Source organism: Bufo gargarizans, chromosome 5, assembly GCF_014858855.1.
Source record: "Bufo gargarizans isolate SCDJY-AF-19 chromosome 5, ASM1485885v1, whole genome shotgun sequence".
Classification (NCBI taxonomy): Eukaryota; Metazoa; Chordata; class Amphibia; order Anura; family Bufonidae; genus Bufo; species Bufo gargarizans.
This window is the reverse complement of record NC_058084.1, coordinates 94,178,712-94,202,312: the sequence shown is the minus strand read 5'-3', so window position 1 is coordinate 94,202,312 and position 23,601 is coordinate 94,178,712. Positions and strand designations below refer to the sequence as shown.

General features: G+C 40.6%; 1 protein-coding gene across 1 annotated transcript; it reads left to right on the top strand.

Annotated features, from left to right (window-relative positions):
* The first annotated feature begins 18,451 nt into the window (after positions 1-18,451).
* Positions 18,452-20,600, top strand: LOC122938474 (transcription factor Sox-17-alpha-like). The gene is made up of 2 exons (XM_044294004.1): positions 18,452-18,817; positions 19,398-20,600. Exons 1-2 carry the CDS (start codon positions 18,532-18,534, stop codon positions 20,258-20,260), a joined length of 1,149 nt encoding a protein of 382 aa, XP_044149939.1. The 5' UTR covers positions 18,452-18,531; the 3' UTR covers positions 20,261-20,600.
* The last annotated feature ends 3,001 nt before the right edge of the window (positions 20,601-23,601 follow it).

Below are 23,601 nucleotides of genomic sequence, written 5' to 3'. Positions count from 1 at the left end.
ACCTAAACAGAACCTGTTGTTCATGAAGTCCCATCTGTAGACAGTATGTTATAGAGCAGAATGAGCTGTGCAAACTGATATATGATTTATGGTAAAAGAATCAGTATAACATAATCTATTTATATTCTTTCTATGCTTAGGAGTCTAGTAAGTGGGCCTATTCAATGACTGATAGCTACCTCTGTTGGAGCATGCGTACAGAAACCACTGTCAGTCACACAATAGGACTGCCCACTAGACTCCAAAGAATTGACAGAGCTGGTTATATTGACAAGTTTTGCTGAATCATTTCCCACAAAATTGACAAAAAAAAACAATGCACCCAGATAGAATTATCAACTGGTATTTTTAAATAGTATTGTTGGGTTGCACTCTATGTCCAATGTTGGTGAGGTGCAAAGTGGAGTGGCTTTTCCCCGCAGTGCCTCCACGCTGAGCCACGGGGCATCCTCCATTTTTTCACCTCCTCCTATATAACTCTGTGACCAAGGTCTTGGAATTGACCGAGACGTCAGATGCATTTGTCACATATACATTAAGGCATCTTGCTGGCAATTTATTTGGAGCATATTAAAAAAAAAAAAAAAAATTTTACTTACATCTAATTTTGAGTGTGCAGTGGTATTTCATTAACAACTGGTATTTTTAAGCAGGATAATGTTCACCCACACACAGCAAGGGTTTAACAGTTCCATGTGCCCTGGAGCAAGGGTACTTTGGAGTATGGACATTTGTCCCTACTGCTGCTATTCAATGCCATCAACTCCCTACTTTATTGCACTTTGAAGGGTTAACTTGCACTATGATGTATGTGGTTATTTACACTTACACTGAACTATATTGTTTAACTGCATGGATCTACAGGCCCAGCTGCAACATCTGTAGGCAAATGTCCCGCAGGATACCATATGGAACCTGCATGCCTCCATGCCCAAATGTATCTCATCTTCTATCCAGGGTAGAGGCGGCCCAACAGGGCAACTAGAGCCTCCTTTCAATTGTACAATTTTCTCCAATAAACGTATCCTTTTGCTAGAGATGAGCGAATTTCATTTTTTGAAATTCGTTCACGCTTTGGTTGGTGGTAAAAGCAGAATTGTGTTATGGATTCTGTTACCACGGACCATAACGCAATACTATGATTGAATGCATAACGGAATGCCTTTAGAAGCATTCCGTTATTCATTCCATCATAATAGAAGTCTATGGGCTGCAAAACGGATCTGTCCCGTTTACGTTATGCAGAGGAGTCCTCTCCTGCTTCTAAAGGCATTCCGTTATGCATTCCACCATAGGATTGCGTTATGGTCCGTGGTAACGGAATCCATAACGCAATACTGCTTTTACCACCAACCGAAGCGTGAACGAATTTCAAAAAGTGAAATTCGCTCATCTCTAGCTTTTGCTCGAATACTGTAATCACTTACATATATCATTATTACATTCACACATAGAAAGTTTCATTTGATTCCAACAACTACGTCTCTCTTTGTCAATCTTGCTATAATATGATGCATCAAGTGCAACATGGCAAGTACCCTAAATATCCAAATGTATAGAAATGTTAGTTTTTTTAGATTATAAAGTAACTTCTTGGATTCGAACTTGGCCTCGTTTCTGATTGGTGCCTCGGAACCAAAGTTTTAAAATGGTTTTTCAGTTAGGAAATCAAATACCGAAGTTATTCAACGAAGTCTCGCAAGACTTTGGGAATAACTCACTTCGCCTCGTCGGAGGCCGCACATTTTAATGCTGTACCGAGATGGATTTCCATACAGCATTAAACCAAAGTTTTAAGCGAAGTAACTTCGGATCTAGCATCCGAAGCTCGCTTCACTCATCACTATTTAAATCACATTAAATATATGCTGATCATGTCATGCTTATTTCATACAGGAGGACATTTACTAAGCATATGGTGCCAGATTTAAGGTGTAAAATGTGCCAAAAAGAATAGTGTTTTCATTTGTGCCAAATATATCAACAGTTTTCTCCAGAATTTTTACCATAAGGCTAGTTTCATACTAGCGGCACAGACTTCCAGTAGGCTGTTCTGGCGGGTGAACAGGCTGTCGGATCCGTCCTGCCGCTAGTGAACGCGTTGTACTTTTATTCCAGTGGCCTCTCGGCATGCGCTACCGTGCTGCCGCCGGAACTCTGCCCCGCTCCCATTATAGTCAATGGGGCCGGAGCGGTTGTCCGGGGGCACGTGTGCACTAGCAGCAGGACGGTCTGACAGGCTGTTCACCCGCCAAAACAGCCTGCCAGAGGTCCGTGCTGCTAGTGTAAAAGTAGCCTAAAGAATGCATCACACCAGAAATTAGTTATAAATGTTAATGTGGGTAGGGCTTTCAAATTAGCGCATATTGCGCCTCATTTGTCATCCTTTTATCAGCAGAAATGGCTCAAATTGTTGCGGACAATTAAGCCAGCTTATGTGGTGGTGTTTTGAGTAAAAAGTCGCATTTATGGCATAAAGATGCAACTTTTTGTCAAAAAGTTGCATTTATGAAGAGAATACCAACTCGTCGTGGGAGCAATTGATAGGTAAAAATTAAAACAGAATGCATTGATTTTTATCTAATAGAAATGAACTGAACAACAGGGTTTTGCCAGTAAACTGACATCCAACAAAACAAAAACGTCCCGAGTCTGAGACAAAAGTCGCAATTTACCACTGGAAATGTCGCAAATATGCTTCAAAGGTCGCAGGTGTGGTCTGGCAGGGGGGTGGCTGAAATGGCACATTTTAGTGATATTGGCCTTAAAACATTGCAAATCAAGAGAAAAAGGTGAATAATCAAGTTCATATTTAAAACAGTCACATTTTAAAAGTGGCATGCAACTTTTGATACATGATTTGAAGCAAATCACTTTTGATTTGTAATGTTAGTATTTTTTTGTCACAAATTACGTCATTATTGATAAATGTCCCCCACAGTCTTTCCCTCTTTGGCAGCTATACTCTATTCTCACCATATAAAGGGAATCTGTCACCTGCTTTTACCATTTTAAGCTGACACCATTGCTATGTTCACTAAAGTACCTTATTTCCTGCAGTTTTCTTACTTTATTTCGTTTTGTCCTTTTGATAAAAAAGCCCTTTTTATGATATGCTAATGAGGCTCCAAGGTGCCCAGGCGCAGCACCGCCTGCGGCCTGCGCGATCATCAACCTCCTCAGGGCAACAGCGAGTTCTGACCGCCGACAAGAAGAAGGACGGGGCATTTCTAGAAGGTAGACGATGACGTGGGGAGGGGGCTGAACCGTTTGCCGGGGCTGTGGGAGGTTTTTTGAGGATCAGGAGGCGTTCTTGGAATTCAAATTAAGGCGGGCTGGGCACTGCAGGGGGGCGTCACTGGGCACCAGAGATGAAAAAAACGCCCCTCTGGGCACCTTGGAGCCTCGTTAGCATATCATAAAAGGGCTTTTTTTATCAAAAGGACAAAACGAAATAAAGTAAGAAGACTGCAGGAAATAAGCTACTTTAGTGAACATGGCGATGGTGACAGCTTAAATGGTAAAAGCAGGTGACAGATTCCCTTTAACATGACAAATATTACTATATTCAGTGGACAATGCACCTCGAGTAAATATGAATAATAGCAATGGCTTGGTAACCTTCTGCATTCCTTCATGCATAGTAAACAGCTGCAGACAGGAAAGTCCTCTTATCTTCAGAGTAAAAGGATGATTTGCCAATAATATCCTGTCCCCATTACCATTAAACCCAGTTTGGTGTACCTGTGTTCATTTCCAGTATACAATCTAAGTACAGGAAATTAGGATAAACTGTTTATTTTTAAAGTTCATTTTTACGGTAATATCATGTACTCACCCCATTCTCATGGACTACAATTGATACATCTATTGCAAACTCCTTTAACCACTTCACATCTGGGCCCTTCCTGACCAGGCCTAATTTTGCAAATATGACATATCTCACTTTATGTGGTAATAGCTTTGGAATGCTTTTACTTATCCAAGTCATTCAGAGATTGTTTTCTCATGACACATTGCACTTCATGATAGTCATAAATTTGAGTCAATATATTTCACCTTTATTTATGAAAAAATCTCAAATTTACCCAAAAATTTAAAAAATTTGCAATTTTCTAAATTTCAATTTCTTTGCTTTTAAAATAGAAAGTAATACCTCATCACATATTTATTACTTAATATTCCCCATATGTCTACTTTATGTTGGCATCATTTTGTAAATGTCATTTTATTTTTTTAGGTTAGAAGGCTTAGGATTTTAGAAGCAATCCTTAAAAATTTTAAGAAAATTGCCAAAACCCACTTTTTAAGGACCAGTTCAGGTCTGAAGTCACTTTGTGGGGCTTACATAGTGGATACCCCGATAAATGACCCCATTTTAGAAACTACACCCCTCAAGTTATTCAAAACTGATTTTAAAAACTTTGTTAACCCTTTAGGTGTTCCACAAGAATTAAAGGAGAACGTAGATACAATTTTTTAATGTAACTTTTTTGGCAGATTTTCCATTTTAATCCATATTTTTCTTTAACACATTGAGGGTTTACAGCTAAACAAAACTCAATATTTATCACCCTGATTCTGCCGTTTACAGAAACACACCACATGTGGTCGTAAACTGATGTAAGGGCACACGGCAGGGCGCAGAAAAAAAGGAGCGCCACATGGTTTTTGGAAGGCAGATTTTGCTGAACTGGTTTTTAGATGCCATGTCCCATTTGAAGCCCCCCTGATGCAACCTTACTGTAGAAACTCCCAAAAAGTGACCCCATTTTGGAAACTAGGGGATAAGGTGACAGTTTTATTGGTACTATTTTGGGGTACATATGATTTTTAATTGCTCTATATTACGTTTTTTGTGAGGCAAGGTAACCAAAAAATGGCACTGTTTTTATTTTTTATTGTTTACAGAATTCATCTAATAGGGTAGATCATATGCTATTTTTATAGAGCAGATTGTTACGGACGCAATGATATCAAATATGTCTACTTTGTTTGTTTCAGTTTTACATAATAAAGCATTTTTGAAAAAAATTTATGTTTTTGTGTCTCCATTTTCTAAACGCCATATTTTTTTATTTTTCTGCCGATCGTCTTGTGCAGGGGCTCGTTTTTTGCAGGAAGAGTTGACGTTTTTATTGGTACCATTTTTGATCATTCATTGTAACACTTTATGGGGCAAGGTGACCAAAAAATTTGTTGTTTTAGCACAGTTTTTATTTATTTTTACAGTGTTTACCTGATGGGCTAAGTCATGTGACAGTTTTATAGAGCAGATCGTTATGGATGTGGCGATACCTAAAATGTATGATTTTTCTTATTTATTTAAGTTTTACACAATAATAGCATTTTTTTAAACAAAAAAATTATGTTTTAGTGTCTCCAGAGCCATAGTTTTTTCTATTTTTTGACCGATTGTCTTAGTTAGGATCAAATTTTTGCGGGATGAGGTGACAGTTTGATTAGTACTATTTTGGGGGGCATACGCCTTTTTGATCGCTTGGTATTGCACTTTATGTGATGTTCGGTGACAAAAATGGCTTTTTTGGCACAGTTTTATTTTTTTTTATTTTTTACAGTGTTTACCCAAGGGTCATCTGATATTTTTATAGAGCTGGTTGTTACGGACACGACGATACCTAATATGTATACTTTTTTTTATTTATTTCACTGTAACGTAATAATAGCATTTTTGAAACAAAAAAATTATGTTTTTATGTGTCCATGTTCTGAGAGCAATAGTTTTTTTTATTTTTTTAGCTATTTTCTTATAGAGGGGCTCAATTTTTGCGGAATGAGATGACGGTTTTATTGGTACCATTTTGTGGGATATACGCATATTTGATCACTTGGTGTTACACTTTTTGGGATGTAAGGTGACAAAAATTGCTTTTTTTGGCACAGTAATTTTTTTTATGGTGTTTATCGGACTGAGTGGATAATGTGAAATATTTATAGAGCTGACCGTCATGGACACGGCAATACCAAATATGTCTATTTAATTTATTTATTTCTATTTTCAACTTTTTTTTTTATTCCTAGTAAAGCCTTTTTTTATTTTTTTTTATTTTAACACTTTATTTTTTTTATTTTACACTTTGTGTCCCCCATAAGGTCATACAAGACCTCTGGGGGATATTTAACTTCACTTTTTTTTACCCCGCTATTGATTTCTCCTGTAACTGGGGCTGACATAGTAGCCCCAGTTACAGGGGAAATACACCCCCCAGAGAGGCTGTACAGCAGAATACAACGCTGTACAGCCTCAGTGCAGGGCTGATTGAGGTCTGTAGAAGACTCAACAGCTCCTGCACTCTCCCGGCCCCAGCGGTCACATGACAGCGGGCAATTAGCGTGCAGCTGCCGATTAGCGTGCAGCTGCCATCTCTGAATGGACGTTTAGAAATGTCCATTCAGAGATAGAGAACCACCTCCCGGACGTTTATAGTCAACAGGCAGACAGGAGGTGGTTAAAAGAAATCTGTCGCCTATATTTTTTTTCTGCCAGCTAAAACCAGATACAGACTTTTATTCAAATCTGTTTTATTTTCTGATTGAGATTTTTTTTATTTGGTTTTCTGACCATGGTTATGGGGTGGCAGCCATCTTGCCTCAGCTGTTATTAACAGCATAGCTATACAACAGGCGCCATGGGCCATAGACACAATGGACACGGGCTCACTCACTAACTTCTCCGGGAGAGTTTTCTAGACATGATCTGTGACCTGTGCAGATGTCAGGAGGAAGTAGATAAACTGGGATATCTCTCATTCTGATCCTGCCTGTAACAATACGTTTTGAAAAATTAGATTTTACAGCTTCACCAAATTTTGTCAAGAAACTTGATTCATTATTATGAATCACTTTGTCATGAATAACTTTTTATTGTATAGAGCAGGTGCAATGATGAGCTGCCCTCCCCCCTGTCATTTAACCCCTCAGATGCCGCGTTCAACACTAATCTCGGCATCTGAGATGCATTCAGGTACTCAGGGGTTAATCCGGGTTTAAAAAAAAATATGTAACTCACCTCATCCACTTGATCACAGAGAGGCTGTCCAATCCTGTTTTGATTGAAGAAAATCCACCAAAGGACCTACAGTGAGCTTGAAGTCGTCAACACGTGATCACGCTGGCCGCGCATGGTGACGTCATCAGTGATGATGTCATTGCGCATGGCCAGCATGATCACATGGTGATGCCATGATCTCACTGCACCAGCTGGATTACGTGGTGATGTCTTCACCCCCACCGCAGGTCTTTTGGTGGGTTTTCTTCAATCAAGATGGGAGCGGACAGCCTCTCCACGATCAAGTGGATGAGGTAAGTATAATTTTTATATTTTTAGTGACCATTTCAGGAAAAATTGATTTGTTACCACGAAGAGTGAGGGAATTCAGATTCATGGCGAATCAAATTTTTCCTAAACTTCTAATCGAATTTGATTCACTCAACACTAGTCTCCATTCATTTTATCTTCACTTACCACATAGAAACTAGCCAAGAAACTAGAAAGTATTCAAAATGAACTTGAGATTGCTCAGATAAACTCTTTATCTGGACTTTTTGTATTTTATATAATACCAACTAGTCATATTGACACCGGGCAAAGCAAACAATAGGAAAGGTGTGAAGAAGTGAGTGTGAGTGAAACCATATGTGTGAAATCCAGAGAGAAGAAAAGTCCTTTTATTAAACTACTGGTGTGAACATGAATGTGAAAACAAAGTGGGGACTAGACAGAGCTAAATATAACACTTATCCTTCAGGTTTCTAAGTTATCATATTTATAGAAAAACCAATTACTCATGTCTTCTGTCTCCCCAGTATACCGGCTCATCTCCATAGACATTCAAATTATTTCTGCGGGTGTGAGGGAGAAGGGGATGCCAGATTGATGCTTCGCCTGGCATGGGTCTAGCAAAGCCCATAGATATTGGATCATTAGAACACCTTTCCAAAGCAGGAAGCATTTACAAAATTTTAGCATCTATAGGCAGCTTGCAAATACAGTATATTAGCCCCAAAAAATTAATGTTTTCTTGTCTGTGTCTGATCTTTAACCTTTCAGACAATGCGATCAATACTGATTTATGATAATTTAACAGCATAAAAAAGTACTGCTTGATGCCTTGATAAAGTGATAGAAATGAATCCCTTCCCGCCTTCAATTTGTAGATTTACATCTTATCTGCCTATGCCCTGTGCAGCCATGGCATAAGTCTATTCTATACTTTAATGGCAGTTTGTGGTGCACATTAGACTTACATGATATCAGCCACTTCTGCTGAGATGACAGAAGAAGCTGAAATATCCGTCTCCGTGCTACAACAAAAAAATGTTAAAGGCTCATTTATTCCGCGCTGATTACATAAAAATTATAAGGATGGAAGCGTTCCTTCACGATAATTGGCTGCTCATCAGTCGGCGATCATATTTACAGCAATCAAGCAATTATGGGGAATGTATTGTTTCTGGGCAGCAAAGTGCTTTCCAGAAACAGTGATTGAGGTGTCCGCACCATAGATCATTTGTCCCGAGGAACAAGCGTTTTGCTCATTCATCGAGTGATATGTGACACCTCGCAAATTAATATTAATAGGAATGTTTGTTCTCCATAATTGGCCCAACATTTGGACAGTCTGAATGCAGTAGAAATGCAGAGTATATATATATACTACTGGGATCCAAGTGCAGGAACTTCCTTTGTTCTCGGCCGTTCTAGCAGCTGTGTATGTTAAGCAAAGTACACGTAGTATCACTATATTTGGAAAAGTGAGATTATACTTTGCTATAAAATATTTTGGTTGCAGTAATTATATTAAAGTTTAAAAGGAAAAATATTTGCTATTTTTTCCTAAATAAAAGTAGAAAAATGAAAAACATGCTAGTTTAGTTTTTAGTACCATGTTAAAGCCCCACTTGTGCAACAAACAAACAAACAAAATTATAAAACTAAAAATATTCAACCTTAGAATATGCCATTTCCAAAAAAGTAAAATTTTGCTGTGGGCATTCAGGTATCTGAGGACCTGGGTCCTGAAAAGTTAAAACATTTACATATATGTACCCTGAAATGATGCCAAATGGAAGTACAGCTTGTCCTGCCAAAACAAGGCCTCATACAGTTATCTAGACAGTTTCGCTATGAGGACAATTCCTTCAGTATGATCATTTTCCAAAAAACAACCTGACACTGATTTATTATGCCTTAACTCCAGAATTCTGTCTTCAAAAAGTCAGAAAATTGGACTTTTGCAACTTTCTAGACATATGTAAAAAATAAATAAATAGCGGCTTTTAAAATTTTTACAACACTCTCTTCAGTTTTGCAGTATGGATGGGAAAGTGGGTGTGGTTAGCTATGTTAACAAGTTTCACTCCAGATTTATCACAGACTTTTTTTTAAAAGTCACAAAAGAAGTCACAATTCACTCCAGTGGAGTTTAGGGCTCATGCACGCAAGTTTATTTATTTTTTCTGTGTCTATTCCATATTTTCTGCTGCCTGTATGCGGAACCATTCACTTAAATAAAAAACAAAACGGAAATTACTCCGTGTGCATTCCGTTTCCGTATGTCCGCATGGCTGTTCCGCAAAAAAGATAGAACATGTCTTATTCTTGTCCATTTTGCGAACAAGGAAAGGCGTTGTTGCAATGGATCTGAAAAAAAAACAGATGCAATACGGATGTCCCACAGACCTCATCTGTATTTTTTGCGGTTCTGAGTTTTGCGGACCGCAAAATACATATGGTTGTGTGCATGAGCCCTTAAGGATGAGACAAATTTATCAAACAACATGAGACATTTGATAAATCTGGCATAAAGTATGCAGATTCAAGCAAAAACTGATTTAAAATATTAGCCTTATGAGAAAGTCTCCCCAATGTGTTTTTTATCATAATAGCTTATGTATGAGTAATATTTACATCAGTGGTTATTCTATGTTTGCGTGGGCAGCTCTATCCAAAAATATTTTACTTTATTTAATTACTTTAACCAAAATATAGCTGTGACCTTCTAGGAAAGATGACCATCCACATTAAATAATTGTTCATTGGGATTTATCAACTATCGTCTGTAAATCTCTTAACTCTCTCCCAATGGTAGTTGATGAGGGAAGAAGGATCACACAACATATCTGATCCTTTCTTCCCTCTCTCTATGTAAAAATACATGTAGTCTTGGCCAAAAGAGACAGGAGGAACCTATAACGGCCAAACATGCATTCTGCCAACAGCTTCATGTTGGCCGCTTTTAGTCCATGAAAAAATAATAAAGCTGTGCCACATATCACACTGACTGTGAACATGGCCATGTGGCATTGTGCTGATACAAGCATTTTAAAGTCAAACCAAGTATGATCTACTGCCTCAACCCCTTTCTGGAGGAGTCTGGCTGAAAATTATGATTACATTTTGGGGGTAAGGTTAACAAGCCAGACCACAATTTTTAGAAAAATGATCAACTGTTCTTCTAAGGGGAAAACCGGCCAAAACCCAGGAACAATACCGCACTTCCTGGATCCGGCAATAATTTCCATGAAGATGCTGGATCCGGTACCAAGTGTTCCGGAAATTGCCGCGTCGACTGATATGTTTTTTTTGGTCTGCGCATGCGCCGGTATATAGTAGGAGCGGCTTTCGCTTTTGTTCTTTGAAAAAAATGTAAATACCAGATCCGTTATTCCGGATGAGACGGATCCGGAAAAAAGGACATTAGTTTGCATCCTGTTTGCCGGATCCGGCAGGCAGTTCCGGCAACTGAACTGCCTGCCGGATTCTAACAACGCTAGTGTGAAAGTACCCTGAGTGAGATTGTCCTCCCGGGATATGTCCAGGCTAAGCTACAAGTCTCTTGGTTCCTGATCAGCAGTATACAATGAAGTTAAGGTAATGTAAGTATCCACAGCAAGTCATCACTTGTATCCATAGGAATTCTAATGGAAATTAGTTTGGGACAAATTTGAATAATAATGTTTTTTTCATTTCAAATTGGATTTGGTATTTCAGAATAAGAAACAATATGAAACAATATGAATAAAATTCACATCCCAACCTATCCCTTGGTTGAACTCGATGGTCTTTTTTTCAACTGTATTAACTAATGTTGACCGAAGCAAAGTATCTGAAGTGGAATTCGGTCAAAATTTTTGGAAAAATTTGTCTCTAAACGAAGCTGAATTTCTTCATATGTCGTGGTAACGAATCATTTTTCCTAAAATGGCGGCTGGAGTTGTCTTAGAAAGAACAGGGAAAGAAATGCTCACCTCATCCACTTGCTCGCGCAGAGGCAGTCTGCTCCTTTCTTGATTGAAAAAGACCTGCCGAAGGACCTGCACTGAGCGTGATGACATCACTGCGCTCTCCCAGCGTGATCACGTGGTGACATCATCAGTGAGGAGTGGATTGCCTATGCGCGAGTAAGCGGATGAGGTGAGTTTTTTTTAATAAACCCTAAAGGCCATATTGCACTAGTGTATTACCGCTTTAACGGCCGTTAGACGGGTGCCCTTCTGTCTACAAACGGTCCCCTTGATTGGTAGGCTGTATGGGGTTTTAACATAGTGATTTGTGACAAATGAATTCCTAACTAATCAATTTTCTTAGCGCAAAGGGGCACTTCTGCGCTGCCGCTCTTGTATATAGCCCGGGTGTCTGAAACTGCCTTAGGGGTAATCCCAGGGGCCGCTGCTGGGTTCCAATTGTACGCCCTACCTGGACTACACAATGGTGATCTGGATAGAAACTGTCAAAGTGGTAGGATCCCGCGCTATGTAACAGACGCGTCCCTCGGGTGCTATAAGGGTGAGAGCTAATGATGCAGATTAGCAGGTTACAATCTCAATATGCAGCGTTCTCGCCTGTAGTGTTACGCTGTCAGATGCCTCTGATATATGTCTCCTCTCTAAAAGTCCTTCTTTCCTACTTTCCTACATTTTCTTGTGCCTTTATCTTTACTCCTTGTATTGGTTAGCTTATTCTGTCCTTTCGCTTCCTCTCTTTTGCGCACGCCACTCCGGCCGGTAGCTGGCGTGAGCGCAGGGAAGCTGAAGAAACCAAAGTCCCAGAACGAATCCTGTGTGATGTCACACCTCTAGGCACGGGTGCCTTCAGAGGAAAAAAGACCAACCAACGCGTTTCAAAACACTTGTGTTTCTTCACCAGGGAAGAAGGCACCTGGACCTAGAGATGTGACGTCACACAGGATTCGTTCTGGGACTCTGGTTTCTTCAGCTTCCCTGCGCTCACGCCAGCTACCGGCCAGAGCGGCGTGCGCAAAAGAGGGGAAGCGAAAGGACAGAATAAGCTAACCAATATGAGGAGTAAAGATAAAGGCACAAGAAGATATAGGAAAGTAAGAAAGAAGGACTTTTGGAGAGAAGACACATATCGGAGGCACCTGACAGCGTAACACTAAGGGGTGAGAACGCTGCATATTGAGATTGTAACCTACTAATCAAATTTCTTGTCAAACTTCGGCGAAGCTGCCGAATAAAATATTTCTAAATTTTGCTCATCTCTAGTATTGACTATGAATAAGCAAGGCTAGAGAGGGGACAATGAAGTCACAACTACCAGTTTTGAAGAAAATGTCCTTGTAGAACCATTGGAAGCGATTCCTGACAGTCAGACCCTGAAAAATCAGAAAGTGGTGGTATATGTTAGCGATAAATATCATTGTTTTTGAATCATAATCAAAAATTGAGGACCTAGTCATTTATAGAATATTCTAATGGTGGGTCTACCCAGCCCGAGGAGCAGCCAAGAAGAGAGGAAGAAAGGGTTCCTTCCCAACCACTTGCAGCTCGATCAGTGGGGATGAAGTTATCGCAATCGCTCATTGCTCATGCAGAGACCCGGTACGTCACCGGATTTAATGAAAAAGCCCTTGCCCTTTGCGGTGCAAAGGAGGGCATCGTAGCATGAAATGCTCCAATGCTCATATCAGAAGGGCTGCCTGGGTGAAGAAGAGGATATGTCTGGGATCAGCTCTGTACCTGGACAACCCCTTTAACTTTGTCTACATGATAAATGCCCTTTGTCTCAGCGGAGAAAAGAATTGGGTGAAATTCATATTTTCGCCCAAATCTTTGTTCTCCCGGAAGATAAGCGACACCAGAAGTGTCTGAATTCTCCGCTCTACCTAATGAATACACATAAACATTCAGCCGAGCCAAACGTGTATGTGACCGGGGGGTCAGGTGTGATACCTGTCGGCCGAACAATCGACAGCTATTGAATGTTTGTGCACAGCTTTAGAAAGAAGTGTCTGCCCCTGCACCAGATGTGTCATCCAGCCTGAGCCCTGTGATACATCTGGGGCAGGACTAGACAGTCTGTCTGCATTCCCGCCATCTATAGGATTAGTAGAGTCAGGCCTCTGGGTACAGTTAGGGTTGTCATATTCTTTTAAAAATATACAAAAAATGTATCGGAAGCCATTTCCTACTATACAGCTAATAAAAAAATGTATTTAGGCTGACAGCACCAGGAGAACCGCTTGAGAACATGAATGAAGGCTCTGCTTACCTCTGCGTTAGGGGCTCCATCATCAAGTTCAAACGGTACTATATTTTTTTCATCAAAATGATGGAGACCTTGGTGGAACCCGACAGACTCCATTAGTAGTGAATGAAGGCCACGGGTCACCGCTAGTGTATGTCATACATGGACCTGGTACTGCAATCCAAACCACCCCATCACACCGTGCGTCTGATGGTACAGACTGCTTGTATTGGGTTATTACAGGAGGACAGATTATTATTCTATAGAGTAGGGAGAACTTAATGATAGAGAGGGGGAAGGGCGAGACCTAAAGGGAGAGAGAAGAAGATTATTATAGTATACAGAGAGAAGGAAGAGATTATTGTCAAAGGGAGAATATATCACAGAGGGTAAAGGGGAAAATATACAGGGAGAAGGGGAGATTATTATGTCATAGAGGGAGAAGGGGAGATTATTGGGGAGGGGGATTATTATGTCATAGAGGGAGAAGGGGAGATTATTGGGGGAGGGGGGATTATTATGTCATAGAGGAAGAAGGGGAGATTATTGGGGGAGGGGGGATTATTATGTCATAGAGGGAGAAGGGGAGATTATTGGGGAGGGGGATTATTATGTCATAGAGGAAGAAGGGGAGATTATTGGGGGAGGGGGGATTATTATGTCATGTCATAGAGGGAGAAGGGGGGGTTATTGGGGAAGGGGGGATTATTATATCATAGACAGAGAAGGGGGGATTATTATATCATAGACAGAGAAGGGGGGATTATTATGTCATAGAGGGAGAAGGGGAGATTATTGGGGGAGGGGGAATTATTATGTCATAGAGGGAGAAGGGGAGATAATTGGGGAGGGGGAGATTATTATGTCATAGACAGAGAAGGGGAGATTATTGGGGGGGATTATTATGTCATAGAGGGAGAAGGGGAGATTATTGGGGGAGGGGGGATTATTATGTCATGTCATAGAGGGAGAAGGGGGGGTTATTGGGGAAGGGGGGATTATTATATCATAGACACAGAAGGGGGGATTATTATATCATAGACAGAGAAGGGGGGATTATTATGTCATAGAGGGAGAAGGGGAGATTATTGGGGGAGGGGGGATTATTATGTCATAGAGGGAGAAGGGGAGATAATTGGGGAGAGGGAGATTATTATGTCATAGACAGAGAAGGGGGGATTATTATGTCATAGAGGGAGAAGGGGAGATTATTGGGGGAGGGGGGATTATTATGTCATAGAGGGAGAAGGGGAGATAATTGGGGAGGGGGAGATTATTATGTCATAGACAGAGAAGGGGAGATTATGGGGGGGGGGGGGTATTATGTCATAGACGGAGAATGATTATTATGACACTGGGGTCAGGTGGATTGCTGCCATACAGGGAGGACAGGAGAGAATATAATGTTATATAGGGAGAAGGGGAACTATTATAATATCTACAGAAGGAGAGCCCGGGGGGGATTATACAGGACCCTGCTATGGCTGCAGCGGTTACTTTCTCCGCTCATTACTTAGTCCTGCCGCTGACACCTACCTCTAAGATCCACTTACCGCCCTGCACCGGGCAGCTAGCTGTGCGTCTACTCTCGGTCACTGTTCACACCCAGTGATGACAGCGGCCCCTGCTGCGTCGCCATTAACCCCATGTTTCACTGATGTAATACACATCCCTGTAATAATGTGTCACCTCCCGGTGCGAGCCTCTGCTCTGCCGACCCAGTCGCTGTGCAACAAGCGCCCCCTTAAGGCCAAAGCCGTAATTACGGCAGTGGAGCTGTGCAGCTCTATCCTTATCCTATACATTGCATAGGAATTCCCTGGTGAGGAGCTGTAATCCAGAGCCAGGGATCCTGAAGACAGCAGTAATGGCTAGAAACCACTGCATAACAGCCGAGAGATGTGAGCTACTCAGGAGGCATAACTAATGCCCGTAATATGCTTCTTGTATTATTATTACTATATGAATTATCTAGTTAGCTAGCATCTATTATTATTTATTGTTTATATATTGTTTATTACAATTTATTATAACAGTAATATAATATTATAATGTTATAATATGCATTAGATCAATTAATATTTATGTATACTTATTTGTATTTGTTTTATTATTATGATTTTATATATTTTATTTAATATATATATATATATAGATACATACACTAAGCAAAAAAACAAAGCGCCAACAAAACACCTGTGTTCAGTAACTACAATCATATCCATTGAAACGTCGGAAATATAATGGTACCTATCTATGTACAGATATAAAACAATAATGATCCCGCCCGTGGTAGCTTTGTGCCCGAGCTGTAGGGGTTAAACCTAAGGTCCAGAAAGCAGAGAGCGGTGCAGGAAGCGGTGCGGATGCTGCGGCCTCTGCTGCGGTATTTGTGGCTGGCCCTGATAACAGAAGCTCAGTCTCCATTCAGGACTGAAATAGAAGCCATTCAGCCCAGGGCTTACTGTGCAGGTGGCAGTGCCAGGGGGCAGTGATACCATCTCACAGCTGGTACAGGAGCAGCATTAGTCTATACCATATTAGTCATCATGTATGAGACTACTACTAGTGAAGGGAATGGGATCACTGGAGTAATGTCCTGACCAGTATGGCGCTGTCCGCCCAGTCCAGAGACGGCGGCTGCACTGGGATTGTATTTAAATTCTGTGCACTTAGCCAGGCTCCATAAGAAAACAAGATAAGGGAGCAGAGCCTTGTGATGTCTCATCCTACATAAAATGTCTCATCCTCTATATAATGTCTCATCTTTTATATAATGTCTCATCCTACATATAATCTCATCCAGTATATAATATCTCACCCTTTATATAATGTTTCATCCTCTATATAATGTCTCATCCTCTATATAATGTCTCATCCTCTATATAATATCTCACCCTTTATATAATGTCTCATCCTCTATATAATGTCTCATCCTCTATATAATATCTCACCCTATATATAATGTCTCATCCTACAGCTATATAATGTCTCATCTTTTATATAATGTCTCATCCTCTATATAATGTCTCATCTTTTATATAATGTCTCACCCTCTATATAATATCTCACCCTTTATATAATGTATCATCCTCTATATAATGTCTCATCCTCCATAAAATGTCTCATCCTCTATATAATGTCTCATCCTACATAAAATGTCTCATCCTCTATATAATGTCTCACCCTTTATACAATGTCTCATCCTCTATATAATGTCTCATCTTTTATATAATGTCTCATCCTCTATATAATGTCTCATCCTCTATATAATGTCTCATCCTCTATATAATATCTCACCCTTTATATAATGTCTCATCCTCTATATAATGTCTCATCCTCTATATAATGTATCATCCTACAGCTATATAATGTCTCATATTTTATATACTGTCTCATCCTCTATATAATGTCTCACCCTCTAAATAATATCTCACCCTTTATATAATGTCTCATCCTCTATATAATGTCTCATCCTACATAAAATGTCTCATCCTCTATATAATGTCTCATCCTACATAAAATGTCTCATCCTCTATATAATGTCTCATCTTTTATATAATGTCTTATCCTCTATATAATGTCTTATCTTTTATATAATGTCTCATCCTCTATACAATGTCTCATCCTCTATATAATGTTTTATCATATAAATTGTTCTCAATTAGAACAGGCAACACGGCACAGGAGGACTGCAGACACCAGATGCCACATTATACTACTTATTATTATTACACTTCTTCTATTACTACTACAATTAGTAATCATAGGTCTCCTGACATATATGAATAGTTCATACCAGGGAGACTGGTGGCACAACCTTCTTCTGTACTGAATGTAAGAAAGGAAGAAGAAATAATAACATTAGTAACAATCATCATCATAAAATATGCCTGTAATTAAAATGATTCTCGGTTTAATGTATTCCTATGTGTGCGGGTAAATAGGGCAATAAGTGATATCGTGTGATACAATAAGGGACCGATCAGACCAGCGCTGTATCTGCATCTGATGGTTATTCTTTATGTATCGTTTAATTATGGCTGAAGAAGAAGCATTGCTTTATACAGAGAGCAGGGACCATGATATGTATGAGCACCATTACCGAAATAATAACTGCAATAATAATTATTTGTATTCTTATTTAAACACTATACATGAAGGTTGTCACATATCACGTTCTACATTATTTGAATACTGAATGTTACATATAATACATTACATATAATGCATTACATATATTACATATAGTACATTACATATAGTACATTACATATAATACATTACATAAAATACATTACACATAATACAATGTTACATATAATACATATGTGTATATTTTATATAACGTGTGTGTACATGTCGTATATATACTGTAGATATATAATTTCTCACTATCACGTTACATATGTATCAGTATCTCGTCTGATTATTAATTCCTCGCACACAATGTCCTCCCGTCCACGTCAATCTGATCCTCTACATATCTGGATCTCTAATCCTTCGGTTGATCTTTTACGATCTGTGCCAGTTTACAATAGGATAAAAGCGACAGTGCAATATGAGGTGTGATGATGAACGACCACCCACATCGCAGAATGTATCTAAACAGCTTTGCTATTTACTAAAAGGAGGGGACAAGGCTGATCTGGGGAGTCTGAATACAATGCACTTGGGGGTAGCTGCTGTGTGGGGCTGTACTCTGCAGGAATAGCAGAGCTGTAGCTGGTAGGATTACTGCAGGTTCCGCACTGTTCCCCCTTCATCACACAGCACAGGTGCCGGGGCCGAGCGCAGAGTGGGCGTGGTCACCCCCCTCCTAGTAGCGGATAACTTCGCTCAGGCCCTGCCCCTAACACCTTTCTGCAGTATAACCCCGCCCCCGGGCTCTGATTGGCCGGCGCTGTGGTTATAGACGCCCGGTTATGTCCTCGGGGCAGACACAAGCCGCCACTAGTCCCAGTGTGACCAGAGCCCTGGACGTCACCGCGGACCCTGAGCTCTACTTCTCTTCTCCAGACATGAGCAGTCCTGATGGTGGATACGCCAGTGACGACCAGCTCCAGGGAAAGTGCTCCGTGCCAGTCATGATGCCCGGTCTGGGCCAGTGCCAGTGGGCGCCTGACACTATCACCTCTTCCATGGGGGAGACCAAGGGCAAGGGCGACGCTTCCAACCCCAGGAGTAAAGCCGAAGCGCGGATCCGCCGCCCTATGAACGCGTTTATGGTGTGGGCGAAAGATGAGCGCAAGAGACTGGCCCAGCAGAACCCGGACCTGCACAACGCCGAGCTCAGCAAGATGCTAGGTAAGGGCACCGGGGGCACTGCCAGGGGCAGCTATGGGGACGGGCTGTGAAGACACCTGGGCAACCTTCACGCTGGAAGTGAAGTCGTTTCTATGTATTATTATATATTTCTGATGTATTATTTGTAATATCGATTATTCTTCTTCTATATTTCTGATCTTATATTTGTATTATTCTATATTATTACATATTTCTGATATTTGTAATAATTATTTCAGTGCCTGGCACGGTGTAATTTATAATTCTGTGCCCGTGATTTCTGTGTGGCAGCTGGCATTCTCTTCTGTATTTCTTTGATTGCTGCCAATGCTGATAGAACTTGTAGCCGACAATTAGTAATGAGCTCTGTCTTAACATATAATAGAAACATACGGACCATTAGTATTTGTGCTGATGTGTATTTACGGTCTACACACGGACATTGCTGTGTATGTACTTAGTCTATATTAGAATATTCTAGCTTTGTCCATCAGGCCATTTTAGGGTTTTTATAGTTCATATTGATCTCAGAATATTCATTTATATTGATGATATGGTTCCGAACTTCAGATCATAATGTTATGTCTCTGGCCTTTCACAGGGAAGTCCTGGAAATCTCTGACATTGACTGAGAAGAGACCATTTGTGGAGGAAGCTGAGAGATTGAGGGTGCAGCACATGCAGGATCATCCCAACTACAAGTACAGACCCAGGAGGAGGAAGCAGGTGAAGAGGATGAAGAGGGCAGACAGTGGCTTCATGCACATGTCTGAGCAGCCTGACCACTCCATACTGGGCAGTGATGGCAGGATGTGTGTGGACAACTTCAGCCTTGGGTATCCAGAGCAGTCCTATCACCACAGCCAGCTGCCCCAGAGTGGTCATCATTACAGAGAAGCTCAAGTCCTAGGTGCCCACTATGAGAGCTACAGCTTGCCTACACCTGAAACATCACCTCTGGATATACCGGAGTCTGATCATGCCTTCTTCACATCTCCTGTCCAAGAAGAGTGTTCAGTGATGCCTTATGGTTACAACACAACATATGCTTCCCACCAGCAAAATTCTGGCACTACCATGCTTGGTAGGCACCTACCACAGACTGAACAGATGGGACAAGGAAGCCCTGTACAGGGTATGATGGGATGCCAGACCCCTCCACAGATGTTCTACAGCCAGATGTACATGTCCAGTGCTGGTAGACATCACCAAGTGCCACAAGTCAGTCAACCTTCTCCTCCACCTGAATCCCAGCAGATGCCTAGAGCCGAACAAGTGCAGCCGAATGACATGTTGAGTGAGGTGGACAGGACCGAATTTGAGCAATATCTTAGTTACATGACCAAGTCAGATGTAGGAATGCATTACCATGGCCAGGAGCAAGCTGCAGAGAATGGCCTGATATCCTCAGTGCTGTCAGATGCCAGCACTACTGTCTACTACTGTGGTTACTCCAGTGTATGAGAGACTGCTCCTCTACTCCACTATAGTGTTCTCCAGTGATTCCCAACTTTTGGGAATCAATTGTATTACTTTGAGTCGTTTCAGACTTAGATATGTGGGAAGAGCCTTCAACATGTATGTACTGACTAATTTATGTAAATTATTACATATGAACTGATAGGACTTCCCTTGGACCATGCGACTTACAAGATCAAGTCACATTTCTTCATTGGATGCAATGCAACTCCTTATGTGTACATGTACACGGCCTCTTTGTATAGTTATGAATTTTTTAGAAAGCAAAGAAACTTTATAGTGATTTTATTTTGCACTTTTTTTTTTAAATAAAGAGTCAATTCGAACCTGAATGTGATGTTGTCCTTCATTGCTTATACATCAGTACACGATGAAACACAATCTATAGTAAGAGGACTGATATTATATTCTTCTGGAACAATATGAGCACTTTATGACTTTTAATGGTAGGTGTTTATGCCTAATATACGGTATAATACTGACCAGCAGTGGCAGTAGTATTTTCCTGATGAAGCTGGGTGTAGTGCTATAGCTGTGACATGTCATTCTATTTCCAGAATCAGACTATACATAAAATGGTTCTTCAGGGTGGACTGCATCATATGCACAGAAATGGCATTTTATCAGTGATCCCATGATCTTCTATACATTCGCTCCATAGAAAGCTTAGGCTGGGTTCACACTTGAGCGTTGCGCAAACGCGCGTTTTTGACGCGCATTTTTATGCGCGTTTTTGTAATAGTAAACGCGCGTTTGTGTGATTCACTACAGTGTCCTATGGCCACAAACGCCCCAAAAGTCGCTCATGTACTTTTTGGAGCGTCGGGCGTTTTACAGCGCGATCGTACGCGCTGTAAAACGCCCAAGTGTGAACCATTCCCATAGGGAATCATTGGTTTCTCCTTGTTGAGCGTTTTACAGCGCGTAGGAACGCGCTGTAAAACGCTCAGGTGTGAACCCAGCCTTAGGGTTCCTCAAAGCAAAGATGAGTCCTTCACATTGTGGTGGAACATACATGACCTCCATATGTATATAATACATGCATATTATTTTCTTTTCTAATGCATCTTTGGGGTAAAATCAGATGGTAAAACCATATTTTACTATAGAATCTGCTCGATCTGGGAGCAGAAAATTAATTGTCATGGGAAATGCTGTAGAACTCTAAATGTCTGCAAGGTAAAAGGCTTCCTTGCAGGGTGCCTACAACGTGGATTGGCCACTAAAATAATGCCATAGAAACCGCTTGTGCTTCTGCCATAATGCATCCTTTTGTGTGGCTTTTTAGCAGTGTTTATTTTTTTTTCTAGACAACTGTGTGAATGTTTTTTTTTTTACTGCCACTTTTTCCCTATAAAGGAGATAAAATGCTGGAATAAAACAGCAAAGTCTTCAGCATGCTATGTTTTTCAAAAAATGTGGGAGACCAAAAAGAGCCTCTAAATGTCAGTAACCAAAAACGCTGTGTGTCCTGCATTTTCTATCTCCCATAGATTACCCACATCTGGAGCTGGGGTTTTTATGACAAACACACACACAAAAAAAATCTGGTGTAAAAGATGCCAATAAAACAAGCAAAACTGCACAAACACTCCAGTAAAAATTGATGTGTGAACCCACCTTAACACACAATTTTTTGTGTGGCTTTTTTTGCACATATTTAACACATCTGTATTTTTAGGGTTGGATTTCTTTTATTTGGAGACCTTTTAAAGTGTTAATTTTCAGAGAAGTCTATGGGAAACTGCCTAAAAACACCACTCCTAAAGCATGCTGTATTAAAAAAATGCCATGGACCCCCTCCCAAATGACAGAAATGCACCAATATTAAAATTTTCAGCAAACTAGAAGAAAATACAGGACACAAAAGACGCACCATTTTTAATAAAAAGCTATGCGTAAAACCAAAACTCTGTATATCATTTGTTTCAGTACCTGGTATTTTTCTGGATGTCTAGGATTTTTATAGAAGTATGGAGGTCCCCTATGTAATATTACTTAATCTGTAGAGGTGTATGGGAAAAAAAATTGGTACATTGTGCATTGAAGCTACAAAAAATAAGTAAAAAGAAGTCGTCTATGGGAGAAAATACCAGCCAATGAGGGAAAAACGTCAGACCAAGAGCATGCTGCGGTCTAAAAAAAAACAAAAAACCCAGGGACCCAAACAAAGCAAGAGTGAAAAACATCACTACAAAAAATGTATGTTTGTTTACTACTTTCCATAATCTTCCATTCAACATCTGAAGCTGGAGTGCAAAAAACACCTCCAAAAAATGTATTCAAAACCCCATAAAATGTGTTCCATACATCTAAATAGAGTAGTTTCAGGAACAAGTGCATGGTCGCTTACCACCCTGCTTAGGTTTAGGGGGGCTGTCTCACCTCCAACATTGGTGGCATATCGTTAGGATATGGCACCAATGTCAGATAGGTGCGGGTCCCACCTTAGTCTCATAGAAATGAATGGAGGGCGATTGTGCATGTGCGGTATGCTCTTGTTCATTTTGGGTGGGACCTGCACCTATCTGACATTGGTGGCATATCCCTGTGATATGCCACCGGTGTTGGAGGTGTGACAACATCGGAGTAATACACAGATAATCAGACAGACTATTATATGGCCAATAAATCTAATCTTTAAAAGGCTAAAAAGAGAGCTGCAGCCTTCTCGCAGCTTATCACGCACAGCTCTGTACATTGTATAGCGGCTGTGCTTGGTATCGCACTGCATGGGGCTGAGCAATGAACGTGTCCTCGCTGGCCTAGGAGAAGCTGAGAGAACGTTGTGGCGCTCCTGCTAGCTCCGCTGTCTTCTCAAACAGCTGATCGGTCATCAGTAAATAAATCTCGGAAAATCCCTTTAAGGCCTCATGCACACGACCATTTTTTACCCGTTTACAGGCCATTTTTTGCGTTCCTATACGGTCCATATACGGGACCATTCATTTCAATGGGTCCACAAAAAAAAAACGGAATGTACTCCGTATGCATTTCGTTTCCGTTCCATTAAAAGATAGAACATGTCCTATTATTGCCCGCAAATCACATTCCGTGGCTCCATTCAAGTCAATGGGTCTGCAAAAAAAAAAAAAACCACATACGGAAATGCATCCGTATGTCTTCCGTATCCATTCTGTTTTTGCGAAACCATGTATTGAAAATGTTATGCCCAGCCCAATTTTTTCTATGTAATTACTGTATACGTTATATGCCATACGGAAAAATGGAAACGGAACGGAAACAAAAAACAGAACAACAAGTCAGTGAAAAACGGACCGCAAAACACTGAAAAAGCCATACGGTCGTGTGCAATAAGCCTTAGA